The following is a 24320-nucleotide window of genomic DNA, read 5'->3' on the forward strand; positions in this document are numbered from 1 at the left end:
TCTCAGACAACGGGATCAAAGGCGTTTCGACCAATGGCGTGAAGGCGCTGCCATGTAAATTACTTCTCCCGGTCATGCTTGCAGTTTTTGTTTTTGCTGCTTGCTGCATACTAAACATATAACGGAGTCAATCTCCCACGCTTCCAGGCTAGTATGGTGATCCCTGCAATCGAGCAAAATGTTGCCAACATTCACAATAACTCAATTTTTATCGATTATTCCTATGGCAGTTATATGACAGAGTAGTTTAAATATAAATAAATACTTAATGGGCTCGAAGATCTAGATGTTACATATTATATTATCCTGTGCAAAGACAATTCAGAATTTACTTAGAATCATTTAATTACATAGTTTATAAAGCTATTTAATTGTTAACTTTGTATTTAGTTGCCACAAGCAGAGTTTAATAATTAATTAAAAGCTATTCATGTGTGTATTTATGTGTGTGTGTCAGTTTTTCTCGAATTTCTGTGTTGGATGTGCTCGTTAAAAGTAGAAAATTTACATTAATTGAAAAAATACTTCAATGCCTCCAGCGCAGCTTAAAGCGAGCTCCTCGCGATGTTCTATTGATGTTTTTTTTTTTTTTTTTGGTACGAACTTTGTACATTAGAAATTAGTAACTAAACTATGCCAGATCATTGCCAGACTTAAGCCAGGTCCTTGCCAGATCTTGGCCAGATATACGACAGATCTCTGCCAGGTGTGGGGCAGATCTATGACAGCTATATCCCAGATCCCTTGATCTAAGCCAGTTCCTTACCAAATAGATGTCAGATCTACGCCGGATACTTGCCAGATCTGTGCCAGATCCAAGCCAAATCTAATGTATTAAGTAGACAATAACAGCTAGAATCGCGGCGGCCAGCTTTGAGACATGACGGGCAGCTCCTCCGGTCAGACAATAATACTCATCACAGTTGGCCTCCGAGATGGTTTTGTACTTCTCCAGCACATCCGACCAGTTGCACAGACCCACATTGCACCAGTCCAGCTCGACGGCATTCTGATTGAGAAAGAAGACGACCTTCTCCTTCTCCAGCTGCGCCGGGCAGCTATATTTGACGGCCACAAAGTTGGCTGCAAAGGGGCCCAATAGGCTGGTCTTCCAGCGACGATTCGCATTGAAGTTATCCGCACGCAGCTTGGCCTTATCCTCGTTGATGCCCAGCGCGGTGAGCAGCGTCTGCAGACCCGTCGAGTGGGCGAAGTAGGCCACCACATGGGGCGAGACGGGACTGCTCAGGCGGGAGAGCATGTCCTGCACGGCGCGGCAATTGAAGCGTGTGTTCTCCTCGAAGCCATAGCCGGAGCCGTAGTAGTATTTGAGATCCTCGGCGTATTCCATGACGGTCACATGCTCGGGCAAGAAGGCGCCGCACCAGACGCTTGTCCGATCCACCTGCCAGGCCTGCTCGTAGCGGCACATATCGTACATCAGCTTGATGTCATCCTCGGCCAAAACTCTGAAACTGTTGGAGCAGAAGACGAGTTAATTTCGTTTTGGATAACAGCAGCAGCTGCTGATGCTGGATACGGTTACTAACCCAAGTCGACGTGCAATATCCTCCATGGTCTGATTCCATATGGCGCTTGTGCGATATTTCTTATGCTCAGATCCCGCGCCCTTGTAGTTTTTGGTCTTATAAAACGGACAGTAATCATAGGGACGCAGCAGCAGATCCTTTTCGGGTATATCCGCGGCAGTAGCCACATTGCTGCCACCAAAGAGACCCTCGGCAAAGCCCTTGAAACTCTCCGTGGTGCGCTGTGTGTCCGTGTGACGGAACTGAAAGCAGCGAGAAAGTCTTTAGTCTGGCAAAAGCTAATTTAAGACAAGAATACCTATCTATCTATCTTCTGCACGCACAAACAAAAAAGTTTTCTATATAAAAACCCAATTTTCGACCGATCGTTCCTATGGCAGCTATATGATATAGTTGTCCGATCTTAATAGGATTTTGCATATATATGAGGAGCATAGTAAAACTAATAAATACCGAGTTTGGTCAAGATATCTTGATAAACTAAAAAGTTTCTCATACAAGAACCTACTTTTCCATCGATTGTTCCTATGGCAGCTATTTAATATTGTAGACCGATCCAGCTGGCTCCAACATATATACTGCGTGCAACAGAAAGAAGCACTTCGTTTCATAAAGATCGGCTATATCGACTCGACTGTTGATACTGATCAGGAATATATATATGGAGTCGAACATATATCCTTCTATGCGCTACACATTTCACGACAAACTTATAATACCCTCCTCAAGGCTTTAAAAACTTCTGGAAGTACGTAACTCTGCTTAAGTAATGCCCAATTCTGGACATTACCGTTAAGCGTATCCGAGAAATCTTACCAGGTAGTAGGAGTCGTTGTATCTGTTTGGCAGCACCGTGGGAAAGTAGTGCTGATAGAGTTTGGCAGTGCCGCGCATGTCCTCGTAGCCCTGGTTGGTCAGATGCTCGTCCTTGTCGACGGTAATGCTGGTATTCCATTTCCACATCTGGATGGCGATCAGATCGGCTGGGCACAAGGCGTTCGTATCCGGCTTGGTATGCAGCACGCGATAGTTCTTCACAATCAAATCACGTAACTGCAAGGATCAAACGAGCGCATATTAAAGCCGTGTTGAGTTGGGCAATCAAGGATAAACAGACTTCTTCCAACCGCGATGCCTCCTTGATGAATTTTGTTTTGGGCAGCCGCGTGCCGTGCCTGTGATAGATCCACATTTTCTTGGGCTCACAGCCGGGCACCTGGTACTGCTTGTCCATGTTGGTGCCCTTGACAATCTGATAGGCTGTCTTCGAGCCAAACTGACGCGTCTGCAGTCGCTCCGTGTCCTTGCCGAAGCAATAGTCCTGCTGGGCACGGGCCACGGCCAGAAGGGCCGTCAACAGCAACAGCAACAGCAGCAGACGCATGACTGCAATTGGGAATAAGAGAATAGGAATAAAGCTCATCAAATTTAAGTTGCCCAGCCTTTTGTCGATATCCTTGAACTGTCGCCCAGGTATCATATGTGGACATAGACAGCTGAAGGGGGGTCGGGCGGATAGATGGGGGCAGGTCATAAGGTGTGGCATTTAAATTGTTCTGCCAAGGAGTTGAGTCAAGACAATAAGGGCAGGGCCCACGACGTTGGCCAGTTACGAGAGAGAGCGAGAGATTCCAACGGAATTTTAGCCAAAGAAAATGCCAGCTCACACACACGCACACACACACACACACACACACACACACGCAGATATAAACACCTGGAAATTAGGCTAATGATTTTGCGACTGACAAATTGGTGCAGTTTTCCATTGCCACCTGCCCTGAGTCATCATAACTGCCACCACCCCAGCCCCTTCCCCGACATTCCATCCCAACAAGTTGGGTTTGTCATAAAAAAGGTCATGTAATGTTTCAATTTGTAGCTCTGTTTACACGACCCATTTGACGGGGGCCTAGCCAACCCGCATCCAAATTGATTTATTCCCAATGTGGAATCCCCCCCTAAACCCCCCTCATAGACTGCTCGCTTGATGGTGACACAATGGCTGAGTTAATTGACAGACTTGGAGGAAACATGAAAAAGGTTCTAGTCTGGAATGCGCAACTAGAAGATACCTTAAAATCAGCACGTAGCTGCGGTTGCAGACTTTCGAACTTCCTTCTAAACATATCTACAAAAATCTATAGCAGAAGAAGAAGAAGATAGCGAAAAAATATGTTGGATTCCTTACGTGAATGGTATATAATAAGGCTAAAGCTTTGGATTGAAGATTTCGACATTGGATTGGACGGACAAATAGACATGGCCAAATCGCCTCATCCTTTTCACCCGATCAAAATATATACATATGTATATCATTTATGGGTTATAAATGCATCCGTTACTTATTACATACACCTGCATACAACCATAATACCCATTTTCATTGTTTACAGGGTATTCTAGCTTAAATTCGAAATTCGTTCGTATAGCAGGCCTTTACTTTGACAAACTGTTTTACAGTCTATTCAACTCGGAATTTCTAACGACCTACGAATTATCATTTATTATTCTAGACTCGAGCCATGGATCATGTCAAGAAATTCTTATGCGCGATCAAGCCGACCAAGGGCCAGCAGGAGATGGCCAAGGCCTTGTGAGTACCCTAAAGAAATTATCAGAAATTGATTAATATAGTCTTAGGTCTTTTGCCACGCCCACAGCATACCCTCAGCTGGCTATTTTGGCATGGCTGGAGCCTTGGCTCTGATCTACTTCACAGACTGGCGTCTGATCACGAACTATATCCCGCTCTATAACACAAAGTACCCAAAGCCTGAGACTAAATAGCTGAATACCCTGGAAGAAAAGCTCAACTAAAATGTTTAAATGTATTCTGAGACTCTACCGAAACTGTGCCATATTATCCACACGATTTTTATATGTTTTTGCCACAGTTTGTTGAAGGTCTTTCAACTAGCATAAAATGAAAAACACATTTCATATTCCATTTCTGTTGGGGAATACGCAAAAGTAAATAGATCGATGCCAATCAAAATATGCAACAGCTGAGGAAAAACAAAAACAAAAATACCAAAAAAACCAAAAATAGATAATAGACAACTTTTAGTAGAATATCTTAGAGGTCGTCGATGTAATAGGCTAATAAAAGCAGATGTATGTCAATTGTGCAACATGCTGTATTCATGACGTCAGAGCAGGGTCTACAGCGGGGGCAGCTGCGGGGGGGATGTAAACTAAGTGCTGCGCTGGCAGCCGCAATTAGCTGCGGCGATTTTCAATTTTCAATTAAACACAACAGGCGGCTGCTTAACCAAAACAATTTCCCCATTCTCAAGGCCAGCTGCTTCCGAGATCTTTGAATAGAATCTTTCACAAGTGAGATCCACGCAATTTGGTTAGTTTCAAGAGCATGAATGAGGGATGGGCTTGAGAGGGGGTGGGTATTGTCAAGGAACTACTGTCTAATTGCCAATGTAATATTCGCAAGCCTAACCCTCTCCACCCCCCTCAAGGTCCCATCGTTTAATCGGTTCTCACATGCAATTGAATGCGTCGCCTTTGTTTTCTCAATGCGAAATTAAAATTCCAAATTGACTGCAGCGCATTTGTTTAGCTCACTTTGAGATCCATAAATGTCTGTGTGTGTGTGTGTGTGTGTGTGTGTGTGTGTGTGGGTGTGTATCTGTTTATAGCCATAGTTAACAATCTAAACCACATACACCTGCCCCTGGCTAGCCCCTTCACTCCACAATTTGTCACAGCTATAAATCGCTTTTATGTGTTCTAAAATAGCCATTGAAATCGTTTTATTATACATTTTCTATACTCTTCTCGTGGACAATATAAGCCATAGACAATGTATATTGTGGAAGACATCAGCGATACCCTATACATTCTTGATAGAAAGGGTATCCAGCCCTAGTCTTTAGTTCTGAGTTTGAGCCAAATGTATGTAACAGGCAGAAGGAAGCATCTCCAACCCCATAAAGTATATATATTCTTGATCAGCATCAATAGCCGAGTCGATCTAGCCATGTCTGTCTGTCTGTCCGTCCGTCCGTCCGTCCGTCTGTCCGTCTGTCCGTCTGTATGAACGCAAGGATCTCAGAACCTATAAGAGCTAGAGACTTGAAATTTTAGATGTAGGTGCTCCTAGTTTCCGCGCAGATCGAGTATGTTTCCGATAATCGATAACTTACTCCGTTTTCAAGCAATCGATAAAAATCGATATCGATATGCTGTTTTTTGGGCAATTTTGGTAAATAATAAGAGCTAGAGTCACCAAACCTGACATATAGCTTCTAAAATAGAATATATATATGCATTTGATGTTCGAAGCAGAGGGTTCAGGGTATACCCTAGTCGGGAGCTCCCGACTAGAAGCTCTTACTTGTTTTTTTGTGTTTTATAACTTAAATCTCGCTTTTCATATTTGCTGTTGTTTTCCGCATTGATTTATGCATTTATTTGTGTTTTCTTTAATGCGAACGTGACATTTAATAATTTTTCGTTGATTTTCCGCTGAAAATGTGTTTGCAACAATTTTGCCAAAATGCCCTCGTGCCGCTTTTCCTGCCCTGTATGAGTCTTTCCAAGCGGAACATAAATCAAATACAGATCTTATTTTTTTTTACCAGCTGGCACAAATATATGTATGTTACCATACATCATAATAGAACTGGAACTGCCCGAAAAAAAAAACAACTCAGAACTAAAGAAAAATTGGGTCCAATCATAATTTAATTGATTTGTTATGGCCGCACAGATTGCCCCTGCCCCAGAAATAGTCTCTAGCGAGAGATCGTTGAACTGTAAAGGGTTATCCAACACTGCAAAAGCCCTGAAAGATGGTAAGTTGGCAACTGCTTGTCAAATTTGACAGTTGGTTGTAGTTATCTGCTTGCAGCTGAGTGCAATGCACTACACTCAAAAAAATAATCTTGCTTTCGTTTATTCAAAATTAAGCTCGAAATTATTATACTTAAACCAAAAACAAGAACTTTTGAAGCCGCAAATTCTTTGAAACAAGACACAAGTACTCAAACTAATATATTTTGTACTTAAATTGAGAATTTAACAAGTAGTTATCTTTCTTTTTCTTAAGAAGAGAGATGCAAGATGCTTACGAACATTTTAACAGAAAATGTACTTGAAATGAATTTAGAATTCCCCATTTCTCTGAGTGTATTAATTAGCGGAAATATGCAAAATTTAGCAGCTACTGGCAGAGACTTTTAAGAGCCCAATTAGCATAAATGATGCACAAGATAAAATCGCTTGTAAACACTTTTAGATATTGACATGCACATATATAGTTAAGAATTATATAATATATGATATACCCGGCCGGAAGAGTCTTTCCTCAGTACCAAAAATCATGTCTAGACGCAGCTGAGAATTTTCAGGTTGTCCCTAGTTAATATGCAAGACACATAGACAGAGAGACCCTTTGGGATACCCATTGTAATTGAGAATTGCGTCTGGCGCATTTCAAATTAGAGAGCTGGCGCATAAATGTCAGACATTTCCCAAATGCTCGGTTTGATCTTCGCTCTTCGGTGGCATTAGACATTTAATTTATCACTTGTAGAGCTCTATGTATAAATACTGATAGGCAGCCCATAGAAGCGAAAGATCTCTCCCTCCACTTAGAATTATGTGTGTTGACCTTAGGCGTATACTTAGATAGCCAAGGGAGAAAGGGAGGGAGGGAGGTAGAGAGGGAGGCTAAGCACATTTTGGGTGCCGCTTGGAATTCTCGAAAAGTTCTCTTAGACACAATGGAATTCGTTCGGTATTATGACTAAAACTTGAAAATTCACTTGTGCCAAAAAAAAAGGCGATTGTGTGGAAAGCCTATAAATAAAATATGAGAGGAGCGGGGTGGGGGGAGGGGGAAGGGGGAGGAGGAGGGTTCTTCGATTTGGGCACGTCTGGGCTCGTGTTTTATGTAGAATTTTGATATTTGAATATATTCGAAAAGCATATTAAGTAATTCCCATTAAAAAGCAAAAAACCAAATGTTTGACATCAAACGCTATTTTCGGCATCCCCCCCCCCCTAAAACTGGTTGAGGGGTTCCCCCCTTGGCTAAGGTTAAGTGCAGATACTGCCACTGGCGTCTATTGCCAAAAGTCTATTTGGCAGCGTGGCCAAAACAAAATAAATATCTGGCAAGAAAGTCATGAAACGGCGAATTTTTGACAAATTTAGAAAATTTATGAAAAACGCCTGCGTATTGAATATTAGATATGTGGAAAACCTGACAAATGTGGAAACCATGAAAACTGTTCACAACTTAAGCGAGGGCGAGAAAAACGTAAGCCAACCGGTTTTCCAGCGCCCACACAAGTGTTTTTTTTCCCCATTTTCGAAAACCAATTTTCATGTTGCAGTTGCTGTTGGCCCGAAAGCGGAACGCGATCAGGTAGCTGGCACTCGAAGCGCTAACAACAAACACACACACAAAGACACACACACACAGAGCCAAATGTGTTGTGTGACATTCTTGTAGAGTTTGTTTTTTATGCTCTGTTCACAAAGGGAAAACAGTTGTATATGGGCTTAGGGGTCCCAACACCATTTTATTGGGGCGCTATTGAGTCTGTAGACTCGAAACCTGAAATATTTAATCACATAAATCCATGTCAGAGAAACTGTTTAAATTAGAGGGCTACGTTCACTGGGGGCGTGGCAAGAGGGCAAAATTACATAAATTTCTTCTCAAAAAGAAAGACTCTCAAAAGATATTTCTCACACAGTTGGCACATAAATTGCTGCAGGTCTTCGCTAACGATTGGGGCAAGGCATTTCGAGCCACGCCCAAAAACAAAAAATATATCTAATTTTTTCTGAACTGAAAGTTTTACATTAATCTGTGAGCATACCAAAAACAGAGTATTGCGAGTCGTTGTCGCCCGACTGTAACATGTCTTTTGACTAGCTTGTTTAATGAGCCTAAGAACTGAGCGTGTTTAATTAGTTGTGGCAGCCTATCTAAATCTTTGGGTTGGAGTCGCGTGCTGCACTGCCTCGTGGCAAGTCATAAATCTGTTCCCGAGAGGGGGGGGAAACATGTTTGCCCCAGGCTCAGTTTTGTTAACGCGATTTATTTACTCTACGCTTATCCAAGTCCATATACAAGCAAATATTTAAGTGTTCCACATTGTTTTTTTGTGAATTTGTTAATTCATTTGAGTGCCAGCTAATTATTTTGATTGCGCGCGTTTTTAAACGCGCGCGTTTATGCGCATGAAAGATTGCCTCAGATAGTTGACATGTGTGGGGTATAAGAGGGGGGTGGTTAGGTGGGGGTGGCAGAAACAGCTGTCAGCTGGCATTTACCATGTTACGTCAACATGAAGAACAGATCCCAAAACCTAGACTTGGGCTAAAAAAAACTTTCCAGAGAAACCAGCTTACAAGAGGTCAAAGAAACTAGGAAGAAACACGCCGAAGCTAGATACCTTAGATATAGATCTATAGCAATGCTTCGAAAATCTAAAGAAAACTCTATTTTCCACAGAAGCTGGGAGAATATCTATACCCTTACGATATCTATTAGGAGTACAGTAAGGCTTCGTGTACAAAGCTAAGCTAGAGTAACTCAATTTCTTTCGATTGTTCCCAAGTCCCTACTCTAGACGCCATGGCATAGTTGTAATACCCTAAGTAAGGGTAGAAGAGGTGAGAGACACGAAACGAAACGAAATGTTCCCAAACTTATTAATGTAGCCCCATCAAATTTCAGCAATTTTCATTCATATGCAAAAAGGTGGCGGCTCACAAGAAAATTAGATTTGTTGAGCTCATCAGAAAAAAAGAAAAAAAAAAAGTTGTTGTTAACTTTGCTGGTCAAATCAAATGTCGTGTCAATGCGAGACGCGAAGGCGTCTCAGGTTCATTGCATAACAGTTCTTATTTCAGACGATTGTTAATAAGCGACAACCGAAACAGGTTTCGGTTTAAGAAATCAACAATAGTTTTGTTCTATTGTTAATTACGTTTACTATTCAGGTACAGCCAGACATTCTATAGACAATGAAACAAATGAGTGCTATTTAAAAGAATGTTGCGTCCAATTAAGTTGTAGATTTTACAAATGCAACGAGAGAGTAAAAACCCACACAGACCTATTTGAATGTTTGAAATGCACTCGAGAGATGCGCACGTTGGGTTTAATAAATTTCTTAACCGATTCGCACAAACGGTAAACGGCAAACGGTAAACAGTGAACGCGCGACGAGCTGACAGAACCGCACGCGAACGCGACTAAAACGAAACTGAGGCGACGAGCGCAGCGCACGAGCGTTTATAGCAATGGCGAGCAGCAAGCAGTGTGACCAAAGAGAGAGAGAAAGAGAGAGAGAGAGAGAGGGTAAAGGCGAGACCAAAACGACAGAGATCTAAGCTCTCTCAATCGTGATGTTAATGTTAATTAGTTGCCCGACTATACGATCCACAATGCTCGCGGCTTTCGTTTCATTTGCAGTCCTAGCATTTTAAAAGGACTTCAGAGGATTACCTCTATAGTAGGTAAATTTAACCAGGCTAATAAGGTGATACGTGCAATTACGCAAGAGCTCATGCTTAACCGATCGTTCCTATGGGAGCTACATGTAGCTTTGCTTATAGATGAGGCTGTTTCAAGTATTTTGAAAAACAAGCAAGATTGTATATGGGAACTATCTGAATCTGGGCTCCCATCCGACCAATTATTATATATATATACGAGTCGAACCAAAGAATCTGCTCAATTTTCATAGAATCATTTATTTAATTTAATTTATAAAGCTATTTATTTGTTATCTATCTATTCATTTATCACAAGCAGAACTTAATAATTAATGGGAAAAATCTATTTATTTGTGTGTGTGTAATTGTTTCACTTTTATTTTTTTCAGTGTAGAGTGTGCTTGTTAAAAGTAGAAAATTTACATTTAGTGGAAAATACGTGAATCACTTCTGTTTTTTTTTTTTGGTACGAACTTTGAACATAGCCCAATTAGAAACTAAACCAGATCCCTGCGCTATTTAGATCAAATCTATGTCAGATCTAATGCATCAAGTAGACAAATGCGGCAATAAATGCGCTGACCAGCATTGAGGCACGTACTCCAGGCGCTCCGGAGCGGCAATAATACTCATCACAGTTGGCCTCCGAGATGGTTTTGTACTTCTCCAGCACATCCGACCAGTTGCAGAGGCCCACCTTGCACCAGTCTAGGTCCACGGCGTTTTGGTTGAGGAAGAAGACGACCTTCTCCTTCTCCAGCTCCGCCGGGCAATCGTATTTCACGGCCACGAAATTGCCCGCAAAGGGACCCAGCAGGCTGGTCTTCCAGCGGCGACTTGTCATCGAGTCGTAGTTATCCGCACGCAGTGGGATGTCATCCTTGTTGATGCCCAGCGCGGTGAGCAGCGTCTGCAGACCCGTCGAGTGGGCGAAGTAGGCCACCACATGGGGCGAGACGGGACTGCTCAGGCGGGAGAGCATGTCCTGCACGGCGCGGCAATTGAAGCGTGTGTTCTCCTCGAAGCCGTAGCCGGAGCCGTAGTAGTATTTGAGATCCTCGGCGTATTCCATGACGGTCACATGCTCGGGCAAGAAGGCGCCGCACCAGACGCTCGTCCGATCCACCTGCCAGGCCTGCTCGTAGCGGCACATGTCATACATCAGCTTGATGTCATCCTCGGCCAAAACCGTGAAGCTATCGGAGTGGAAAGGTTAGTTTCATCCTGGGTAACAGCAGGAACTTCGGACACTTACCCAAGTCGACGTGTAATATCCTCCACAGTATTATTCCATATGGCGCTTGTGCGATATTTCTGATACTCGGAGCCCACGCCCTTGTAGTTCTTATCCTTAAAGTCCGTGCAGTAGTCATAGGGACGCAGCAGCAGATCCTTTTCGGGTATATCCGCGGCAGTGGCCAGATTGCTGTCACCAAAGAGACCCTCGGCAAAGCCCTTGAAACTCTCCGTGGTGCGCTGTGTGTCCGTGTGACGGAACTGAAAGCAGGGCGAAAAGCTTTAGGAGGAACTGCAAGGACAACACTATCAATAATATTACCAGGTAGTAGGTGTCGTTGAATGTGGTGGGCAGCACCGTGGGAAAGTAGTGCTGATAGAGCTTGGCAGTGCCGCGCAGATCCTCATAGCCCTGGCTGGTCAGATACTCCTCAATGTCCACTGTGATGCTGGTATTCCATTTCCACATCTGGATGGCGGTCAGATCCGTATCGCACAAGGCATCAGTCTCGGGCTTGGTACGCCGCACTCGATAGTTATTCACTATCAAATCACGTATCTGCAAAGATCAGCAGGAGGAGTACATAAAGAAGGTGTTGGGCCAGGGTAACCAGGGTTAACCTACCTCTTCCAGTCGCGGTGCCGCCTCAATGGTGCTCGGCGTCGGCAGCCGTGTGCCGTGCCTGTGGAAGATCCATATTTTCTTGGGCTCACAGCCGGGCACCTGGTACTGCTTGTCCATGTTGGTGCCCTTGACAATCTGATAGGCTGTCTTCGAGCTAAACTGACGCGTCTGCAGTCGCTCCGTGTCCTTGCCGAAGCAATAGTCCTGCTGGGCACGGGCCACGGCCAGAAGGGCCGTCAACAGCAACAGCAACAGCAGCAGACGCATGACTGCAATTGGGAATAAGAGAATAGGAATAAAGCTCATCAAATTTAAGTTGCCCAGCCTTTTGTCGATATCCTTGAACTGTCGCCCAGGTATCATATGTGGACATAGACAGCTGAAGGGGGGTCGGGCGGATAGATGGGGGCAGGTCATAAGGTGTGGCATTTAAATTGTTCTGCCAAGGAGTTGAGTCAAGACAATAAGGGCAGGGCCCACGACGTTGGCCAGTTGCGAGAGATTCCAACGGAATTTTAGCCAAAGAAAATGCCAGCTCACACACACGCACACACACACACACACACACACACACGCAGATACAAACACCTGGAAATTAGGCTAATGATTTTGCGACTGACAAATTGGTGCAGTTTTCCATTGCCACCTGCCCTGAGTCAGCATAACTGCCACCACCCCAGCCCCTTCCCCGACATTCCATCCCAACAAGTTGGGTTTGTCATAAAAAAGGCCATGTAATGTTTCAATTTGTAGCTCTGTTTACACGACCCATTTGACGGGGGCCTAGCCAACCCGCATCCAAATTGATTTATTCCCAATGTGGAATCCCCCCCTAAACCCCCCTCATAGACTGCTCGCTTGATGGTGACACAATGGCTGAGTTAATTGACAGACTTTGGGGAAACACGAAAAAGATTCTAGTCTAGTATGCCCGACTAGAAGATACCTTTAAGCCAGGGTCGAGCTACGGGTGCAGAGACTCGAACTTCCTTCAAATTCCCTCCAATCGGTGCTTATTGTCCGATCTTTATGAAAATTTCGGGGTTTGCACTTAGCAGCAAAATTTATGCATATACCTAAGCACAATACTCTAGTCAAAGTATATTTACTCAATTTTGTGAAGGGCTACCAAATGAAGTTTTTAAGAATCTAACTCATTCATTTGTTGAGTATGCCTTAAAAGCAAGTTTCAATATCGCCATTTAAAAAGTGAAGAAGTTGTCGAATCAACTCGTCTTGTCTTCCCGATCAAGAATATATAAATCCCAGATATATGGTTTTGACTATTACATAAACTTCGATAGAACCATAATGCCCTTTTTACATATTAACAGGGTATTCTAGCTTAAATTCGAAATTCGTTCGTATAGCAGGCCTTTACTTTGACAAACTGTTTTACAGTCTATTCAACTCGGAATTTCTAACGACCTACGAATTATCATTTATTATTCTAGACTCGAGCCATGGATCATGTCAAGAAATTCTTATGCGCGATCAAGCCGACCAAGGGCCAGCAGGAGATGGCCAAGGCCTTGTGAGTACCTGTATGAAATGTCTTAATATAGTCTAAGGTCTTTTGCCACGCCCACAGCATACCCTCAGCTGGCTATTTTGGCATGGCTGGAGCCTTGGCTCTGATCTACTTCACAGACTGGCGTCTGATCACGAACTATATCCCGCTCTATAACACAAAGTACCCAAAGCCTGAGACTAAATAGCTGAATACCCTGGAAGAAAAACCTAAATAAAACCTTTATATGTTTTCTATATTTGGACCGGAGACTCTGTCGAAACTGTGCCATACTATATTTATATGTTTTCTGACATCTTTGGGAAGGTCTTTCAACTAGTTAAATAAACACCATAAACACCATTTCTTATACTTTGGTGATGCATTTTGGTTCCACAATGCAAAGGAAAATAAATCGATGCCAATCAAAATATACAGAATCTGGGAAAGAACAACTATAAAAAAAAGACAACCAAATGTTTGTAAATGTTGTTGCAGCCGCAAATAGAAAATATACAAATTTAAGACGAATATTCCAAAGGTCGAAGATGTAATACCCTAGAATCGAATCTAGGCGGAAATTTCAAGACTAATAAATCAGATTAAACCAAATAGTTTTTCGACTAAATGAAAATGGAGTTTTGTTAATGAAATTAGAAAAAGCCAAAGCGTGACATTTGAAGAACTAAGAAAACGAAGCACAAATTCCGATCGAATCGAGAGGAATTTAAATGAAAGCTCTGGACAGCTTTGATTAGGAAGAAAACAAAAATAGTTTCAGCAATCTACAATTTTGACAGAATATTCCCAAGACAGTTATAAACAAGTAAGAGCTTCTAGTCGGGTGCTCCCGACTAGGGGATACCCTGAACCCTCTTCTTCCAACATCAAATGCATATATATATTCTATTATAGAAGCTATATGTCAGGTTTGGTGACTCTAGCTCTTATTATTTACCAAAATTGCCCAAAAACAGCAAATCGATATCGATTTTTATCGATTGCTTGAAAACGGAGTAAGTTATCGATTATCGGAAACAAACTCGATCTGCGCGGGAACTAGGAGCATCTACATCTAAAATTTCTCTAGTTCTGAGATCCTTGCGTTCATACATACGGACGGACGGACAGACAGACAGACATGGCTAGATCGACTCGGCTATTGATGCTGATCCAGAATATATATACTTTATGGGGTCGGAGATGCTTCCTTCTGCCTGTTACATGCATTTGGCTTTCGCACAAATACAATATACCCTTTCTACCCATTTTTAATGGGTTCAGGGTATAAAAACAATATTAGAGAAGCTTTAGCATATTAATAGTAAAATAAATATATATATATAAGTTTTATTTAGCTTTGTTTTCCATGAGTCTTACAAACGTTTCCCTCAAATGTATTCTACATTTTAAGATACCCTTTGCATAGATTTAATTTATAGAGTATTTAGAGCAGAGACAACAGCTGCTGGTTGTGCCTTCTGCCTTCTGCCTCCTTTGTTTACAACTTTTACAGCCTCAATGCTTAATGCAATTGTGCAACATTTAGCGCCACGTCGGAGCGGGGGCAAGATCAGGCCCGGAAGAAGGAGAGGGGCAGGTCTGGAAACTAAGCGCAACTTTCAGTTGTCAGCCAAAACAATTTCCTCAAGGCCAGCTGCTTCCGAGATCTTTGAATAGAATGTGAGATCCACGCAATTTGGTTAGTTTCAAGAGCATGAATGAGGGATGGGCTTGAGAGGGGGTGGGTATTGTCAAGGAACTACTGTCTAATTGCCAATGTAATATTCGCAAGCCTAACCCTCTCCACCCCCCTCAAGGTCCCATCGTTTAATCGGTTCTCACATGCAATTGAATGCGTCGCCTTTGTTTTCTCAATGCGAAATTAAAATTCCAAATTGACTGCAGCGCATTTGTTTAGCTCACTTTGAGATCCATATATGTGTGTGTGTGTGTGTGTTTGTGTGTGGGTGTGTATCTGTTTATAGCTATAGTTAACAATCTAAACCACATGCACCCTGGCTAGCCCCTTCACTCCATAAATCGCTTTTGTTCTAAAAGTGTTCTAAAATAGCCATTGAAATGGCTTTATGGCACATTTTCTATACTCTTACTGAGGGTATATCAAACTATATAGAAAGCTTATTGTAGAAGACATCTTCGAGGCCGAGAGGTATATATATTCCAGATAAGAACGGTTGAGTTCTATGTGAACTGATCTCTACTTATGCATTGTAGGAGATCTCTTCGAACTCCAAAGGAATATATCATATACATATACTTGATAGAAAGTGTTGGAGAACTAATCTCTAGTTGTGACTTTCTAGGGAGTACTTGGTTTTTGGCTTTCGTAGAGCTCGAATTTTCCATGTTTTTCTTTTAAATGTAAACCACCCTACTATAATCCGAAATCGGTTCCAATACAGATCTTTAAAAGATCTTGAAATAAAGAAAATATCATTCTTCAACATTATAAAAATGTCTTCAATGTCTTTAAAATCAATTAATTCATATAAATTCTGGATTATTTATTATTTAATATATAAACTCTTGTAATTTTTTTCTACTCTTCTGTATATACATATATATATATATATATAGCCCAATTCTAATCTATATCAAATTTTGCAGTTGTTTTCCGCGTTGATTTATGAATTTATTTAGGTTTTCATTAATGCGAACGTGACATTTAATAATTTTTCGCTGATTTTCCGCTGAAAATGTGTTTGCAACAATTTTGCCAAAATGCCCTCGTGCCGCTTTTCCTGCCCTGTTTGAGTCTTCCCAAGCGGAACATAAATCAAATGCATATCTTTTTCATTTTCCATACAAAAAAACAATCTAGATTCGTGTCCAAAATTATGAAACCTAATTGATTTGTGACCCTGCCCCAGAAATATGCTCCGAGCAGAGAGAACGTTGAATTGCCGCTCTGCAGCTTTGAAAGATTGCGCAACACTGCAAAGCGCTTAAAGATAAGTGCAAGATAAGTATTTGCAGTGCGGATTGATAGACACGCAAGTGGCTCGCGTTTCGTGCGCGTTTCGCGCGCGTTTTTAAACGCCAAGTGCACAATAAACGCCCCGTAATTCGCAACTGCTTGTCAACTTTGACACTTGGCTGACAATAGCTTTAGTTATAGCAATTAGATGGCAGTGCAATCAAATACACTTGGAGAAAATTGAAAATTTGGTAAAAAATTCGAAAAATTAAAAACATTTTTGTAAGAAAAACCTTTTCAATCAGCAAATTCCTAAGAAAAGTTTTGCTTTGATTTGAAGCATTTTGATCTAATCGAAAAAAATGTTCGTTTTTTTCAGTGATTTACTGCTTCATATATAAATCAAGTATTATCAGCTCTAACTTATTTTTGTTGACGGCTTCCACTTGATTAAATTACGACATTATTGATTCGTATTTAATTTTAACACGAAATGTACTTGAAATTCAAAGCAGATAGTCGAAGGAACTTTCCTTCAGAATTTAGAACTACCCCCTTTTCTCTGAGTGTATTCATTAGCGGAAATATGCAAAATTTAGCAGCTACTGGCAGAGACTTTTAAGAGCCCAATTAGCATAAATGATGCACAAGATAAAATCGCTTGTAAACACTTTTAGATATTGACATGCACATATATAGTTAAGAATTATATAATATATGATATACCCGGCCGGAAGAGTCTTTCCTCAGTACCAAAAATCATGTCTAGACGCAGCTGAGAATCTTCAGGTTGTCCCTAGTTAATATGCAAGACACATAGACAGAGAGACCCTTTGGGATACCCATTGTAATTGAGAATTGCGTCTGGCGCATTTCAAATTAGAGAGCTGGCGCATAAATGTCAGACATTTCCCAAATGCTCGGTTTGATCTTCGCTCTTCGGTGGCATTAGACATTTAATTTATCACTTGTACAAATACTGATAGGCGGCCCATAGAAGCGAAAGATCGCTCCCTCCACTTAGAATTATGTGTGTTGACCTTAGGCGTATACTTAGATAGCCAAGGGAGGGAGGGAGGGAGGGTAAGCACATTTCCTCACACACATTTTGGGTGCCGCTTGGAATTCTCGAAAAGTTCTCTTAGACACAATGGAATTCGTTCGGTATTATGACTAAAACTTAAAAATTCACTTGTGCCAAAAACAAAAGGCGATTGCGTGGAAAGCCTATAAATAAAATATGAGAGGAGCGGGGTGGGGGGAGGGGGAAGGGGGAGGAGGAGGGTTCTTCGATTTGGGCACGTCTGGGCTCGTGTTTTATGTAGAATGTTGATATTTGAATATATTCGAAAAGCATATTAAGTAATTCCCATTAAAAAGCAAAAAACCAAATGTTTGACATCAAACGCTGTTTTCGGCATCCCCCCCCCCCCTAAAACTGGTTGAGGGGTTCCTCCCTTGGCTAAGGTTAAGTGCAGATACTGCCACTGGCGTCTATTGCCAAAAGTCTATTTGGCAGCGTGGCCAAAACAAAATAAATATCTGGCAAGAAAGTCATGAAACGGCGAATTTTTGACAAATTTAGAAAATTTTTTGAAATTTTTAGAATATGAAAAACCTGACAAATGTGAAATGTATGGAAACTATTTACAAATTAAGTGCACAAACAAATGGTTTTTCTTTGTGTTAATTATTTTTTTAATTTAAGATAAAAAACAGGTAGCTGGCATACCTCAAGAGGCATTAGCATATACTCTGTTTATCAAGTGCCAAAGGAGTATATTGGCTTAGGCCCAAATAGCCTATTGAAACAAAGAACTTGAAACTTGGATTCAATATTCCCTCACATTCAGTTCAAGTAAAGGACAACGTACTACGTGGAACTTGATAAAGTCGGAAATCTATATATATTCTATATTCTGACTTCCTCTCAACATCCTCTCAACGTCTTTCTGCTTATGAAGGCGTGAAATATACAGAAAATAAACGTCTTACACAATCACAAAATCCCTTAGGTTCGAACTATGTAGGTTTTTTTACTCGACACAGTTTGAAAGTCTTTGGAATTACAGTTTTAGAGTCAGCAATCCAGTTGTTTAACATTCTAATGGGTAATCACAATGTCAACAGGGGCTCACACCTGTGATATTATCTATGGCATTACCTTTGTTTAATTAGTTGTGGCAGCCTATCTAAATCTTTGGGTTGGAGTCGCGTGCTGCACTGCCTCGCGCTTATCCAAGTCCATATGCAAGCAAATATTTAAGGGTTCCACATTGTTTTTTGTGAATTTGTTAATTCATTTGAGTGCCAGCTAATTATTTTGATTGCGCGCGTTTTAAACGCATGCAAAACGCGCGCGTTTATGCGCATGAGTAATTGTCTAGAAAAGTTGACAATAGTCAGCGGGGTGTGAGGGGTATAAGAGGGGGCGGGGGCGGGGGGTAAGTAACACTTGTCTGCCTGAAATGCAATCTTTCGATTGTTCCTATACAAAAAGCGTATGCGTTACATACTCCATGACATAGTCATGATACCCTAAATAAGGGTACAGAAAGAGTCACACGCTGAGAAAACAAAAAAAAAACACGAAACAAAATGTTCCCAAACCGATTAAATTTCAGCTGTTTTCATTCATATGCAAAAAGCTGGCTCAAAAGAAAATTAACCGGGAATTCGGACGAGTATTTTGTTGAGCTCATCAGAAAAACAGTTGTCATTCGAAATGTTGTCATTCGAAATGTTGTCATTCGAAATGTCATTCGAAATGTTGTCATTCGAAATGTTGTTATTCGAAATGTTGTCATTCGAAATGTTGTTATTCGAAATGTTGTTATTCGAAATGTTGTCATTCGAAATGTTGTTATTCTAAATGTTGTCATTCGAAATGTTGTCATTCGAAATGTTGTCATTCGAAATGTTGTCATTCGAAATGTTGTTATTCGAAGTGTCATTCGAAATGTTGTTATTCGAAATGTTGTCATTCGAAATGTTGTTATTCGAAATGTTGTCATTCCAAATGTTGTCATTCGAAACGTTGTTATTCGTGTTAACTTGTGTCGTGTCAATAAGAGATCAATTATATAACTTTTATTAATGAACGACTGCCCAAACAGGTTTTTCACAGCAATTTTGTTTAAAAATCAACAAAAGTTTTGTTTTTTTTCTTCTCTTTTTAATTACATTTACACTTGAGGAACAGTCAGAGAAAGACAATGTGTACTATATATAAATAAATGTGTTATTCAATTGAGCTGTAGCTGCAATGAATTTTTAAGTGCATATTAACGTTAAGCAATTTTTAATTATTAAATTTTAGAAATGCGACACAAAAACGACGCTGAGAGAGAGAGAGAGAGAGGGAGAGAAAAAACACACACAGACCTGCAGTCGAGAGAAGCGCTTGCACGGTTTAACGGATTTCTTAACCGTTTCGCAAAAACGGTAAACGGCAAACGGGCGACGGCAAACGGGCGACGAGCTGACAGAACCGCACGCGAACGCGTTCAAAACTAAACTGAGACGACGAGCGCAGCGCACGACCGTTTATAGCAATGGCGACATCGTGCTCTCTCTCTCTCTCTCTCTCTCTCTGTCAGCTGCAGCAGATGGTCTGATAAGCACTTTGACAGGGACATGTCACGACATGCCTAGATCCTAAACGCCTGCTGGAGTGCGTCTTGGCAATGATAATGCAGCAACTAGTGCTATGTATGTTAATAAATTAGTTATGTTAAGCTGATAAGCGAACAATGGAAATAAAAGTGTGTCTGTCGAGATTTCCGTCTAGCCTTACAGTTAATCACAGAGATTAGTTTGGTTACAGTTATAAAAAGAAAAAAAAATGAGCAACTATTGATTTGCCAGGCACTCAGGCAAATCACAAACAACAAATATTCGCCTGCGCAATTGTTGATATGGTTTTTGGTTCGGTTAGTTAGTTATTGACATAATCGAGTGTCGTATAATTTATAAGGGCAAACACTTGATGCTCGCCTGCGTCATTTGTGCCGGTTGATAAAAAATGACTTTGGGTTTAGAGAAATGCTTCGTCCGGCAGCTCGTTGGCCGTCTCCATGCGCAGAAACTGCTCGAGCGCCAGCTGGAAATCCCAGTTGGCCTCCTCCTGCACGATGCGTGTACACCATTTGGGTCGCAGCCCTGTTATCTCCTGGAATATGTAGAGCTTGTGCTCCTTGACATCCACCGTCTCTTGCTCGGGCATGGACAGCTCCTGATCCATGGGCAGCTCAACGAACTTGAAGGCATCGCGCTGCTGCTTCGGCGACGGATTCATGATATTGAAGCGCTCGTTAATGATCTTCATGCTGCGCGCTCTCTTGCCAACGCCCTAAAAGGAGACAAATGATGAGGCATCCGGCAATAGCCACGTTTGCAGAGCAACTTACCAGGCCGGTGGCATCCACCTTGAGCACAAACTGCCTGCTGAAGGCCAGCAATAGATCGGCGCCATCGTGCAGCACGCCGTTCACATAGATAATGGCCATTTGGTCGTCATAGTGCATCACATCCGTCTGCAGTGAGACATAGTCGTGCGTGACCTCCGGCAGCTGCATGAGCACCAGCATTATATCATGGCCACCCACATGGACACGGCAGGTGTCGCGCGAGTTCTTCAGAAGATTCCTGCTAAAGTAGTTGTACTTGTTGATGCGCTTGCACAGCTCGTTGCTGGGCTTTACGGGATGGCAACGTCGGATGTCATAGCTGCAGGTCAATGTGAATATGGAGCTGTCCGTATAGAAACGGCTCAGATTGATGCGCTGATCGGAGAGCTCGAATTCACGCAGAAATTGGCAGAGGAATAGCTCGCCGGTCAGCTCATAGGCAGCCGGATCGCATAGGAAATCCTTTTGCGTCGTCAGACCTGGCCTGCTGCTCAGATCCACATCGTCCAGCCGCTGCAGACCGGGACATACCTCCTTTACCGCGCGTATATAGGCGCTGGGCAGACTGTACTTGCGGCACAGGGAATTGCCGTGCAGGCGCAAGGATTTAAGCGGCACCTCGCTAAGCGCACCAATCGCCGAGATATCATCTATCCAATTCTGACCCAAGTCCAGGGCCTGCAGGCCGTTCAGCAGCGACAACGTGCGCAGATTGTTGAGGCCCAAGATCTTATTGTTGCACAATCGCAAATCAACGCAATTGCCGAGAAACTTGCGCGAGGCCATACGCAAAATGCTGTTGAGTATCCTGGCCGAGGTCAGGCACACATGCACATTCTCGAGAACATCGGTGTTCTGGAACTGTTCCAGATTGAGCACACGATTGATGGCATTGAAGCGCTTCTGCAGTGCCTCCTCGATGCACTGCCTGGGCTCGACATGTCCCTGCTTCAGTGTGCTCACATTCATGCGCAAATAGTAGGCAATGGAGCGCTGATAATTCGAATTCAGTTGCGGTATTTTCATCTCCAGATTGCAATTGAGCACCAGATGCTCGATCTGATCGTAGCAATCGCGCACCAGAAACCGATGCTCGCCGCCGTCGTACTGCAAAAGTTAACAAGAAGCATTGAGATTATGTCTAGGAAGCGAGTTCTTCTCAACTCGCTCACCTTGTAATAGCAGGGATAAAATTCGCTCAGCTCGCTGGAAACCAAAATGAAGAAATAGTCAAACAGATCCTCCTTGGCAAATTCGTGCTCCGGATCGGGTATCTGTCATAAAAATGTTTCATTTCATTTGCATTTCATTTGTGTATTCATCAATGAGCCTACCAGAAAAGCATGCCAATCCTTGCTGTCCCTGAACTGGGCCAGCCTCGATTTGTTGCTCCAGTCAATACGCACGCCATCGCACTCCACGTCGATCTCATAGTTGAGCGGCGTGTACATCTTGTACAGCTTGTCAAAGGGCACGCCGTCCTGCACGGGCAGCAAAAGGTCAGATAAGTGGGAAAGTCTCCACCTTTAGCCCAGCTTTAAGAGGCGCAGGCTCTAACTTACCACAATCTCAAAATTGCCCAACAATGGCTTTAAGCAATCGGGATATTTGGACGACTTGGTTATCGGATTATTGGCCAGATTCAGCTGCTTGGCACGAATGCGTTGCAGGTCGCTGCAAAGGCGCTTAGCTGAGGTTAACTGCAATCCCAAAAACTTGGATTAGTTGGAGAAATGCAGACTTAAACATGAGCAAAAGCTCACCATATTGCCGGTCAGATCCAACAGCCCGTAGTCAATGTCACCAAAGATTCTCAGCGGACCCAGATCGCACAGTTGATTGTGGGCTAAGCAAAAGCCTTTTATGGCACGACGTCGATCGTCGTTGTTGTTGATGGTCGAGCAGACCAAGTGGAAAGTGCCCGGATTCGAGAGCCTCACCTCAAAGTGCCTAAAATACGGATTGGCACTGAAGTTGCTCAGATTAAGCACGCCATGCACGCCGTGATAATGCTCCAGACGGCCCAGGAGGCGATCTATTACCTGGGGAAATGTGAAGTAGTTAGATAAACAACGGGCTAATTGACAAGTATATATATAAAGATTGTTATCCTGATTGATGATTAACGAGGGGAGGAGGTGGGGAGAGAAGGCGGGAAGAGGAGACGGGAAGAGGAGGCGGGAAGAGGAGGTGGAGAGAGGAGGAGGAGAGAGTAGGCAGAAAGAGAAGGAGGGGAGAGGAGGCGGAAAGAGGAGGCAAGGAGAGGAGGCGGAAAGAAGAGGTAGGGAAAGGAGCAGTGAAGAGGAGACATGGAGAAAAGGCGGAAAGAGGAGGCGGGAAGAGGAGGCGGGAAGAGGAGGCGGGAAGAGGAGGCGGAAAGAGGAGGAGGAGAGAGGAGGAGGAGAGATGAGGCGGCGAGAGTAGGCAGAAAGAGAAGGAGGGGAGAGGAGGCGGAAAGAGGAGGCAAGGAGAGGAGGCGGAAAAAAGAGGTAGGGAGAGGAACAGTGAAGAGGAGACATGGAGTAAAGGCGGGAAGACGAGACGGGAAGAGGAGACGGGGAGAGGCGGCGGCGAGAGGAGGCGGGAAGAGGAGGCGGAAAGAGGAGGCGAGAAGAGGAGGAGAGATGAGGCGAGAGGCTGAAAAACAAGGCGGGAAGAGGAGTCAGGAGAAGATCTTACTTAACCTCTCAGCATATATATTTTGTATACCTGAGAAATGACGAAGGCAGGTGAAATTTGATTCCTCTGGTTGTCAGCCACATTGAACCACACGCTCAAATAGAGCTCGGCGCCCGTAGAGACTCTTATTTTGAGGCCACGATTGAAGAACTTGTCCAGCGCGGGCTTGCAGGCGCGCACCAGAAAGCTGTCCACATGACTGCCGCACTGAGGTCACAAGATTTTAGCTGCAGGCAGATATTTAAAAACAACCTTCGGCCTACCTGATAGTTGACGGGAAAGAACTGTTCGCCTTCCACCGCATCGAAGACGGCGTTCAGGATTAGCTGCTTGGGGTACGCGGAAAAATTGAGAACTCCCTCGTGGTGGACGCAGAACTCGATCCAATTCAAGCCCGGACTTCCATCATAGTTTTTGCACTTGTAGTACCTTTTGGCACATCTGTACTGCAGCAAAATGGGCTGGTGGCCATCGCCAAAGTCTACTAAACGATCCTGTGCTGCAAATTGGGCTTTAATTTGCTGGTTAATTAAAAAAAAACATCATTGCATTTCTTACGCAGACTTCTACTCGCCGGCATTTTAGCAGCTTGACATCGATAACAAAATGTATCGAACGATAGCTTAAAGTATCGAACGCGATAACTTTTCGAGAAAACAGCTGTTGCTGGCAACTGTTTGTTTTTTTTTTGTGCGATTAGGCTTTGTTTCAAAAACATGTAAATGCACAAAGTTAATATGTATTAAGTATGTTAATTCGTGGGCTAAGATTATAGTTTTTTCGCGGGCGAAAAGTGATTTTTAAAAACGGTTGATCAATGATTAGCACTGCCCTTTAGTGCAGCTTTGTGTGTATGTGCGAATATACATATGTAAATATGTGGGCTTACATG

The 24320-nt window shown here is 42.8% G+C and overlaps 5 protein-coding genes across 5 annotated transcripts; 2 read left to right on the forward strand and 3 right to left on the reverse strand.

The window, feature by feature from the left end:
• Positions 1–290: 290 nt before the first annotated feature.
• Positions 291–9770, reverse strand: LOC115762711 (multiple inositol polyphosphate phosphatase 1). Its single transcript, XM_030705036.1, has 5 exons — positions 9647–9770; positions 2668–2936; positions 2367–2603; positions 1551–1792; positions 291–1475 (listed from the first exon to the last, which is right to left on the reverse strand). The coding sequence occupies exons 2-5, from the start codon at positions 2932–2934 to the stop codon at positions 827–829; spliced, it is 1395 nt and encodes a 464-aa protein (XP_030560896.1). The 5' UTR covers positions 2935–2936; positions 9647–9770; the 3' UTR covers positions 291–826.
• Positions 3996–4671, forward strand: LOC115762712 (cytochrome b-c1 complex subunit 10). The gene is made up of 2 exons (XM_030705037.1): positions 3996–4146; positions 4214–4671. The coding sequence occupies exons 1-2, from the start codon at positions 4076–4078 to the stop codon at positions 4338–4340; spliced, it is 198 nt and encodes a 65-aa protein (XP_030560897.1). The 5' UTR covers positions 3996–4075; the 3' UTR covers positions 4341–4671.
• A 608-nt stretch (positions 9771–10378) lies between the features above and the next one.
• On the reverse strand, positions 10379–19864 carry LOC115762588 (multiple inositol polyphosphate phosphatase 1-like). The gene is made up of 5 exons (XM_030704875.1): positions 19725–19864; positions 11890–12158; positions 11587–11823; positions 11284–11525; positions 10379–11224 (listed from the first exon to the last, which is right to left on the reverse strand). Exons 2-5 carry the CDS (start codon positions 12154–12156, stop codon positions 10570–10572), a joined length of 1401 nt encoding a protein of 466 aa, XP_030560735.1. The 5' UTR covers positions 12157–12158; positions 19725–19864; the 3' UTR covers positions 10379–10569.
• LOC115762589 (cytochrome b-c1 complex subunit 10-like) lies at positions 13273–14001 on the forward strand. The gene is made up of 2 exons (XM_030704876.1): positions 13273–13423; positions 13481–14001. Exons 1-2 carry the CDS (start codon positions 13353–13355, stop codon positions 13605–13607), a joined length of 198 nt encoding a protein of 65 aa, XP_030560736.1. The 5' UTR covers positions 13273–13352; the 3' UTR covers positions 13608–14001.
• A 132-nt stretch (positions 19865–19996) lies between the features above and the next one.
• On the reverse strand, positions 19997–24015 carry LOC115762587 (nuclear RNA export factor 2). Its single transcript, XM_030704874.1, has 9 exons — positions 23987–24015; positions 23692–23927; positions 23459–23635; positions 22513–22791; positions 22312–22449; positions 22084–22230; positions 21922–22023; positions 20750–21856; positions 19997–20691 (listed from the first exon to the last, which is right to left on the reverse strand). Exons 1-9 carry the CDS (start codon positions 24006–24008, stop codon positions 20377–20379), a joined length of 2523 nt encoding a protein of 840 aa, XP_030560734.1. The 5' UTR covers positions 24009–24015; the 3' UTR covers positions 19997–20376.
• Between the last annotated feature and the right edge of the window lie 305 nt (positions 24016–24320).

The sequence above is a fragment of the Drosophila novamexicana genome, unplaced genomic scaffold, assembly GCF_003285875.2.
Source record: "Drosophila novamexicana strain 15010-1031.04,08,12 unplaced genomic scaffold, DnovRS2.1 tig00000644-arrow-pilon, whole genome shotgun sequence".
Classification (NCBI taxonomy): Eukaryota; Metazoa; Arthropoda; class Insecta; order Diptera; family Drosophilidae; genus Drosophila; species Drosophila novamexicana.

Bases quoted from the DNA above. Each gene is read 5' to 3' on its own strand.
- LOC115762711 (XM_030705036.1), bottom strand. From the start codon at position 2,934: ATGCGTCTGCTGCTGTTGCTGTTGCTGTTGACGGCCCTTCTGGCCGTG. The intron at 2,604-2,667 runs GTCTGTTTATCC...TGATCCTTGCAG, and splicing joins AGGCATCGCGGTTGGAAGAA to TTACGTGATTTGATTGTGAA. The intron at 1,476-1,550 runs GTTAGTAACCGT...CTGCTCCAACAG, and splicing joins GATATTGCACGTCGACTTGG to TTTCAGAGTTTTGGCCGAGG.
- LOC115762712 (XM_030705037.1), top strand. From the start codon at position 4,076: ATGGATCATGTCAAGAAATTCTTATGCGCGATCAAGCCGACCAAGGGC. The intron at 4,147-4,213 runs GTGAGTACCCTA...CCACGCCCACAG, and splicing joins CAGGAGATGGCCAAGGCCTT to CATACCCTCAGCTGGCTATT.
- LOC115762588 (XM_030704875.1), bottom strand. From the start codon at position 12,156: ATGCGTCTGCTGCTGTTGCTGTTGCTGTTGACGGCCCTTCTGGCCGTG. The intron at 11,824-11,889 runs GTAGGTTAACCC...TGATCTTTGCAG, and splicing joins CGGCACCGCGACTGGAAGAG to ATACGTGATTTGATAGTGAA. The intron at 11,225-11,283 runs GTAAGTGTCCGA...CCACTCCGATAG, and splicing joins GATATTACACGTCGACTTGG to CTTCACGGTTTTGGCCGAGG.
- LOC115762589 (XM_030704876.1), top strand. From the start codon at position 13,353: ATGGATCATGTCAAGAAATTCTTATGCGCGATCAAGCCGACCAAGGGC. The intron at 13,424-13,480 runs GTGAGTACCTGT...CCACGCCCACAG, and splicing joins CAGGAGATGGCCAAGGCCTT to CATACCCTCAGCTGGCTATT.
- LOC115762587 (XM_030704874.1), bottom strand. From the start codon at position 24,008: ATGCCGGCGAGTAGAAGTCTGC. The intron at 23,636-23,691 runs GTAGGCCGAAGG...TTGTGACCTCAG, and splicing joins TCTTTCCCGTCAACTATCAG to TGCGGCAGTCATGTGGACAG. The intron at 22,450-22,512 runs GTGAGCTTTTGC...TTGGGATTGCAG, and splicing joins TGGATCTGACCGGCAATATG to TTAACCTCAGCTAAGCGCCT.